This window comes from Oncorhynchus keta, chromosome 19 (genome assembly GCF_023373465.1).
Source record: "Oncorhynchus keta strain PuntledgeMale-10-30-2019 chromosome 19, Oket_V2, whole genome shotgun sequence".
NCBI lineage: Eukaryota > Metazoa > Chordata > Actinopteri > Salmoniformes > Salmonidae > Oncorhynchus > Oncorhynchus keta.
The window spans coordinates 86,267,042-86,275,730 of NC_068439.1; the positions used below are offsets into that span (position 1 = coordinate 86,267,042).

Here is an 8,689-nt window from a genome sequence, read left to right on the forward strand (position 1 = left end):
TAAAGAATAGTGTACACTACTGATTCATGTTTTAGTTTGATACTTATTGCTGTAAAGAATAGTGTACACTACTGATTCATGTTTTAGTTTGATACTTATTGCTGTAAAGAATAGTGTACACTACTGATTCATGTTTTAGTTTTATACTTATCGCTGTAAAGAATAGTGTACACTACTGATTCATGTTTTAGTTTTATACTTATCACTGTAAAGAATAGTGTACACTACTGATTCATGTTTTAGTTTGATACTTATCGCTGTAAAGAATAGTGTACACTACTGATTCATGTTTTAGTTTGATACTTATCACTGTAAAGAATAGTGTACACTACTGATTCATGTTTTAGTTTGATACTTATCACTGTAAAGATGAATGGGATTTTTCTCACTCTTGCGTTTCTTCTGTAGAGCTTAAAAACATTTCCTTTCTGTTTTTGCCATTTTTTCTATGACGATCAGATTGAGTGATTGATTAACCTCCCAACCCAAAGATCCCGCCAAATTCACATTGTGTCAGTGATTTGATTGGCTCCTCTCTCAAAGCTGCACGTTGTTGACGTCCCCTTCAGCCAGTCAGCAGGAAGGGGGGGTTCCCCTTGTAACAGACTCCTCCTCCTCTAGATGTCTCTGTAGTGAAGGAAGGGGGGGTTCCCCCTGTAACAGACATCTCCTCTTCCTCTAGATGACTCTGTAGTGAAGGAAGGGGGGGTTCCCCCTGTAACAGACATCTCCTCCTCCTCTAGATGTCTCTGTAGTGAAGGAAGGGGGGGGGTTCCCCCTGTAACAGACATCTCCTCCTCCTCTAGATGACTCTGTAGTGAAGGAAGGGGGGGTTCCCCCTGTAACAGACATCTCCTCCTCCTCTAGATGACTCTGTAGTGAAGGAAGGGGGGGTTCCCCCTGTAACAGACATCTCCTCCTCCTCTAGATGACTCTGTAGTGAAGGAAGGGGGGGTTCCCCCTGTAACATACATCTCCTCTTCCTCTAGATGACTCTGTAGTGAAGGAAGGGGGGGTTCCCCCTGTAACAGACATCTCCTCCTCCTCTAGATGACTCTGTAGTGAAGGAAGGGGGGGTTCCCCCCTGTAACAGACATCTCCTCCTCCTCTAGATGTCTCTGTAGTGAAGGAAGGGGGGGGTTCCCCCTGTAACAGACATCTCCTCCTCCTCTAGATGTCTCTGTAGTGAAGGAAGGGGGGGGTTCCCCCTGTAACAGACATCTCCTCCTCTAGATGTCTCTGTAGTGAAGGAAGGGGGGGTTCCCCCTGTAACAGACATCTCCTCCTCTAGATGTCTCTGTAGTGAAGGAAGGGGGGGTTCCCCCTGTAACAGACATCTCCTCCTCTAGATGACTCTGTAGTGAAGGAAGGGGGGGTTCCCCCTGTAACAGACATCTCCTCCTCTAGATGACTCTGTAGTGAAGGAAGGGGGGGTGGTTGTTGTTTCGGCCACACAGCCAACAGATAGTTCAATATTCAATACTGTTCAATCGTTGACCCCTGGCATTTCTATGAATTCTAAAAGAACCTTATTTTAATCGTCTTATGATCACTATCAAGGGTTTATTAAATGAAGTTGATGCTGCTGCTATTTATGACTTTCTTTTGCCTTTTCATTTCACAGAGAGAGAGAGAGAGAGAGCAGTTCAGAGACTGTCAGAGAGTCTACACCACAGAGAGAGAGAGGGCAGTTCAGAGACTGTCAGAGAGTCTACACCATAGAGAGAGAGAGAGGGCAGTTCAGACTGTCAGAGAGTCTACACCACAGAGAGAGAGGGGGCAGTTCAGAGACTGTCAGAGAGTCTATACCACAGAGAGAGAGAGAGGGCAGTTCAGAGACTGTCAGAGAGTCTACACCATAGAGAGAGAGAGAGAGGGCAGTTCAGAGACTGTCAGAGAGTCTACACCATAGAGAGAGAGAGAGGGCAGTTCAGAGACTGTCAGAGAGTCTACACCACAGAGAGAGAGAGAGGGCAGTTCAGAGACTGTCAGAGAGTCTACACCACAGAGAGAGAGAGAGGGCAGTTCAGAGACTGTCAGAGAGTCTACACCACAGAGAGAGAGAGGGCAGTTCAGACTGTCAGAGAGTCTACACCACAGAGAGAGAGAGAGGGCAGTTCAGAGACTGTCAGAGAGTCTACACCACAGAGAGAGAGAGAGAGGGCAGTTCAGAGACTGTCAGAGAGTCTACACCACAGAGAGAGAGAGAGGGCAGTTCAGACTGTCAGAGAGTCTACACCACAGAGAGAGAGAGGGCAGTTCAGAGACTGTCAGAGAGTCTACACCACAGAGAGAGAGAGAGGGCAGTTCAGACTGTCAGAGAGTCTACACCACAGAGAGAGAGAGAGGGCAGTTCAGAGACTGTCAGAGAGTCTACACCATAGAGAGAGAGAGAGCAGTTCAGAGACTGTCAGAGAGTCTACACCATAGAGAGAGAGAGAGCAGTTCAGAGACTGTCAGAGAGTCTACACCATAGAGAGAGAGAGAGAGGGCAGTTCAGACTGTCAGAGAGTCTACACCACAGAGAGAGAGAGAGAGCAGTTCAGAGACTGTCAGAGAGTCTACACCATAGAGAGAGAGAGAGAGAGGGCAGTTCAGACTGTCAGAGAGTCTACACCACAGAGAGAGAGAGAGGGCAGTTCAGAGAGTCTACACCACAGAGAGAGAGAGAGGGCAGTTCAGAGACTGTCAGAGAGTCTACACCATAGAGAGAGAGAGAGGGCAGTTCAGACTGTCAGAGAGTCTACACCATAGAGAGAGAGAGAGAGGGCAGTTCAGAGACTGTCAGAGAGTCTACACCATAGAGAGAGAGAGGGCAGTTCAGAGACTGTCAGAGAGTCTACACCACAGAGAGAGAGAGAGAGGGCAGTTCAGAGACTGTCAGATAGTCTACACCACAGAGAGAGAGAGAGGGCAGTTCAGAGAGTCTACACCACAGAGAGAGAGAGAGTGCAGTTCAGAGACTGTCAGAGAGTCTACACCATAGAGAGAGAGAGAGAGGGCAGTTCAGAGAGTCTACACCACAGAGAGAGAGAGAGGGCAGTTCAGAGACTGTCAGAGAGTCTACACCACAGAGAGAGAGAGAGGGCAGTTCAGAGAGTCTACACCACAGAGAGAGGGCAGTTCAGAGAGTCTACACCACAGAGAGAGAGAGAGGGCAGTTCAGACTGTCAGAGAGTCTACACCACAGAGAGAGAGAGAGGGCAGTTCAGAGAGTCTACACCATAGAGAGATAGAGAGGGCAGTTCAGACTGTCAGAGAGTCTACACCACAGAGAGAGAGAGAGGGCAGTTCAGAGACTGTCAGAGAGTCTACACCATAGAGAGAGAGAGAGAGGGCAGTTCAGAGAGTCTACACCACAGAGAGAGAGAGAGGGCAGTTCAGACTGTCAGAGAGTCTACACCACAGAGAGAGAGAGGGCAGTTCAGACTGTCAGAGAGTCTACACCATAGAGAGAGAGAGGGCAGTTCAGACTGTCAGAGAGTCTACACCACAGAGAGAGAGAGAGGGCAGTTCAGAGACTGTCAGAGAGTCTACACCACAGAGAGAGAGAGAGGGCAGTTCAGACTGTCAGAGAGTCTACACCACAGAGAGAGAGAGGGCAGTTCAGACTGTCAGAGAGTCTACACCACAGAGAGAGAGAGGGCAGTTCAGAGACTGTCAGAGAGTCTACACCACAGAGAGAGAGAGACGGCAGTTCGGAGACTGTCAGAGAGTCTACACCACAGAGAGAGAGAGGGCAGTTCAGACTGTCAGAGAGTCTACACCACAGAGAGAGAGAGAGGGGCAGTTCAGAGACTGTCAGAGTCTACACCACAGAGAGAGAGAGAGGGCAGTTCAGAGACTGTCAGAGAGTCTACACCACAGAGAGAGAGAGGGCAGTTCAGACTGTCAGAGAGTCTACACCACAGAGAGAGAGAGGGCAGTTCAGAGACTGTCAGAGAGTCTACACCACAGAGAGAGAGAGAGAGAGGGCAGTTCAGAGAGTCTACACCATAGAGAGATAGAGAGGGCAGTTCAGACTTCAGAGTCTACACCATAGAGAGATACATTCAAAGATGTTCCATTGAATTCTATGGTAAACACACAGTAAAGTAATGACATGCAGAACAGATATGCATTCCCAACATGTCAATAGTGTTTCAGGGGATTAGTTTGAGCAAGGCGAGGCACAGAACCACTCATCTTGATCAAATAATAGTTGAAAATAACTTGAATACATAGTTATTTGATATGCAAGGAGATGTATAAATCAGTAATGCTGTGAAGTCTGACTGCAACGTAGTTGATCTCAAAGACCGTGAAGTCTGCACATAGTAAACTAATTCCCAAAGACAATAAACACAGTCTGCACATAGTAAACTAATTCCCAAAGACCATAAACACAGTCTGCACATAGTAAACTAATTCCCAAAGACCATAAACACAGTCTGCACATAGTAAACTAATTCCCAAAGACCATAAACACAGTCTGCATATAGTAAACTAATTCCCAAAGACCATAAACACAGTCTGCACATAGTAAACTAATTCCCAAAGACCATAAACACAGTCTGCACATAGTAAACTAATTCCCAAAGACCATAAACACAGTCTGCACATAGTAAACTAATTCCCAAAGACCATAAACACAGTCTGCACATAGTAAACTAATTCCCAAAGACCATAAACACAGTCTGCACATAGTAAACTAATTCCCAAAGACCATAAACACAGTCTGCACATAGTAAACTAATTCCCAAAGACCATAAACACAGTCTGCACATAGTAAACTAATTCCCAAAGACCATAAACACAGTCTGCACATAGTAAACTAATTCCCAAAGACCATAAACACAGTCTGCACATAGTAAACTAATTCCCAAAGACCATAAACACAGTCTGCATATAGTAAACTAATTCCCAAAGACCATAAACACAGTCTGCACATAGTAAACTAATTCCCAAAGACCATAAACACAGTCTGCACATAGTAAACTAATTCCCATATTCTACTACTCTTCAGCGCTCGGTTCTCTCAGCTTTCGCACCAATGGTTCCATGTTATGTTAGAACCCTCTGAACTGTTAGATTAGCACCAATAGTTCCATGTTCTGTTAGAACCCTCTGAACTGTTAGCTTAGCACCAATAGTTCCATGTTCTGTTAGAACCCTCTGAACTGTTAGCTTAGCACTAATGGTTCCATGTTCTGTTAGAACCCTCTGAACTGTCACAGAACCATAAAACGTAGACATGGAATGATCTTAGGTCGTCTGTGACTTGATGTTCCATGGCCGGCATGCTGTCCTATCCTGGGCAACGGGTGGGGCAGTCATGACACGGTTGGGACTTGATGTTCCATGGCCGGCATGCTGTCCTATCCTGGGCAACGGGTGGGGCAGTCATGACACGGTTGGGACTTGATTGACCTTTCTGTTCTATGATCTTTTAAAAGCACGTAGGCATTACTACCATCGCTTCCCAAATGGCACCCTAGCCATTACATATAGTGCACATTTGGGATGCGGTCTACATTTCTTTCAAATGAAGGTTTGAAGGGGGTGACTACATGAAGGACATATTAATACATATATTATATATTATGTATATATTTTACTAAGACGGTCCTTCGCTGAAACGGAGAGGGCTGAAAACAGAATGGGTTCTATAATAGAACTCTAATGGTTCTGAACCATAGGATGGGTTCTATAATAGAACTCTAATTGTTCTGAACCATAGGGTGGGTTCTATAATAGAACTCTAATGGTTCTGAACCATAGGGTGGGTTCTATAATAGAACTCTAATGGTTCTGAACCATAGGGTGGGTTCTATAATAGAACTCTAATGGTTCTGAACCATAGGGTGGGTTCTATAATAGATCTCTAATGGTTCTGAACCATAGGGTGGGTTCTATAATAGAACTCTAATGGTTCTGAACCATAGGGTGGGTTCTATAATAGAACTCTAATGGTTCTGAACCATAGGGTGGGTTCTATAATAGAACTCTAATGGTTCTGAACCATAGGGTGGGTTCTATAATAGAACTCTAATGGTTCTGAACCATAGGGTGGGTTCTATAATAGAACTCTAATGGTTCTGAACCATAGGGTGGGTTCTATAATAGAACTCTAATGGTTCTGAACCATAGGGTGGGTTCTATAATAGAACTCTAATGGTTCTGAACCATAGGGTGGGTTCTATAATAGAACTCTAATGGTTCTGAATCATAGGGTGGGTTCTATAATAGAACTAATGGTTCTGAACCATAGGGTGGGTTCTATAATAGAACTAATGGTTCTGAACCATAGGGTGGGTTCTATAATATAACTAATGGTTCTGAACCATAGGATGGGTTCTATAATAGAACTAATGGTTCTGAACCATAGGGTGGGTTCTATAATAGAACTCTAATGCTTCTGAAACATAGGGTGGGTTCTATAATAGAACTCTAATGGTTCTGAATCATAGGGTGGGTTCTCTAATATTACTCTAATGGTTCTGAACCATAGGGCGGGTTCTGTAAGAGAACTCTAGTGGTTCTAGGGTTCTTTTGACTCTGTGCTCCTGTCTGGCTTCATAGTAACTGCTTGTCAGAGCTTCTGTCAAGTCGTTTCCCAACTGTTCCATCTGTATAGCATGTCAATAAAACACATTCTGTCTGGAGGATGTTTCTGACTGTTTTTCTGATTGTTAATACACATCTGACCAGCAGAGGGCAGACTATACCACAGCCTGCAACAGCCTCGTCTACTGGTACAATCTGGAAGTGGATGAAATAAATGGATACGTGTGTGTGGTTATATAGCCTGGGTGGTGAGAAGCAGCACAGACCTCTTCATTTGGGCCTTAGCTCCTCAGTTTGTGTGATCATCTTTATAGATGTTGTGGTATTAATGGTGGATAAAGTGTCTGTCTGAGGCACTCTGGGAGACAATAGGTCCAAGTCAGACATTTACATTTACATTTAAGTCATTTAGCAGACGCTCTTATCCAGAGCGACTTACAAATTGGGGCATTCACCTTATGACATCCAGTGGAACAGCCACTTTACAATAGTGCATCTAAATCTTTTAAGGGGGGTGAGAAGGATTACTTTATCCTATCCTAGGTATTCCTTAAAGAGGTGGGATTTCAGGTGTCTCCGGAAGGTGGTGATTGACTCCGCTGTCCTGGCGTCGTGAGGGAGTTTGTTCCACCATTGGGGGGCCAGAGCAGCGAACAGTTTTGACTGGGCTGAGCGGGAACTGTACTTCCTCAGTGGTAGGGAGGCGAGCAGGCCAGAGGTGGATGAACGCAGTGCCCTTGTTTGGGTGTAGGGCCTGATCAGAGCCTGGAGGTACTGAGGTGCCGTTCCCTCACAGCTCCGTAGGCAAGCACCATGGTCTTGTAGCGGATGCGAGCTTCAACTGGAAGCCAGTGGAGAGAGTGGAGGAGCGGGGTGACGTGAGAGAACTTGGGAAGGTTGAACACCAGACGGGCTGCGGCGTTCTGGATGAGTTGTAGGGGTTTAATGGCACAGGCAGGGAGCCCAGCCAACAGCGAGTTGCAGTAATCCAGACGGGAGATGACAAGTGCCTGGATTAGGACCTGCGCCGCTTCCTGTGTGAGGCAGGGTCGTACTCTGCGGATGTTGTAGAGCATGAACCTACAGGAACGGGCCACCGCCTTGATGTTAGTTGAGAACGACAGGGTGTTGTCCAGGATCACGCCAAGGTTCTTAGCGCTCTGGGAGGAGGACACAATGGAGTTGTCAACCGTGATGGCGAGATCATGGAACGGGCAGTCCTTCCCCGGGAGGAAGAGCAGCTCCGTCTTGCCGAGGTTCAGCTTGAGGTGGTGATCCGTCATCCACACTGATATGTCTGCCAGACATGCAGAGATGCGATTCGCCATCTCAGACCTACAGGATGTTCCAAATGGACCCTACTGTATATCCTGCATGCACTAGCACACTATATAGGGAATAGGGTGCCATGTGGTGCACTGTATAGGGAATAGGGTGCCATGTAGTGCACTATATAGGGAATAGGGTGCCATGTAGTGCACTGTATAGGGAATAGGGTGCCATGTAGTGCACTGTATAGGGAATAGGGTGCCATGTAGTGCACTGTATAGGGAATAGGGTGCCATGTAGTGCACTGTATAGGGAATAGGGTGCCATGTAGTGCACTGTATAGGGAATAGGGTGCCATGTAGTGCACTGTATAGGGAATAGGGTGCCATGTAGTGCACTGTATAGGGAATAGGGTGCCATGTGGTGCAATGTATAGGGAATAGGGTGCCATGTAGTGCACTGTATAGGGAATAGGGTGCCATGTAGTGCACTGTATAGGGAATAGGGTGCCATGTAGTGCACTGTATAGGGAATAGGGTGCCATGTAGTGCACTGTATAGGGAATAGGGTGCCATGTAGTGCACTGTATAGGGAATAGGGTGCCATGTAGTGCACTGTATAGGGAATAGGGTGCCATGTGGTGCAATGTATAGGGAATAGGGTGCCATGTAGTGCACTGTATAGGGAATAGGGTGCCATGTAGTGCACTGTATAGGGAATAGGGTGCCATGTAGTGCACTGTATAGGGAATAGGGTGCCATGTAGTGCACTGTATAGGGAATAGGTGTAATTTGGAACACAAAAGGCCTAAATTAGACAGCACTTTAAATGACCCACAAGTTTTAGAAGACTCACTAGTCAGACGACACTCTGC

General features: G+C 46.1%; 1 protein-coding gene across 1 annotated transcript; it reads left to right on the forward strand.

The window, feature by feature from the left end:
- Positions 1-1,545: 1,545 nt before the first annotated feature.
- On the forward strand, positions 1,546-6,644 carry LOC127909084 (octapeptide-repeat protein T2-like). The gene is made up of 3 exons (XM_052468990.1): positions 1,546-1,561; positions 1,917-2,177; positions 3,342-6,644. Exons 1-3 carry the CDS (start codon positions 1,546-1,548, stop codon positions 4,040-4,042), a joined length of 978 nt encoding a protein of 325 aa, XP_052324950.1. The 3' UTR covers positions 4,043-6,644.
- Positions 6,645-8,689: the final 2,045 nt, after the last annotated feature.

Excerpts from the sequence above, each read along its gene's own strand:
- LOC127909084 (XM_052468990.1), top strand. Across the intron at positions 2,178-3,341 it reads GAGAGGGCAGTTCAGAGACT|TTCAGAGAGTCTACACCACA; the intron begins GTCAGAGAGTCT and ends GAGAGAGGGCAG.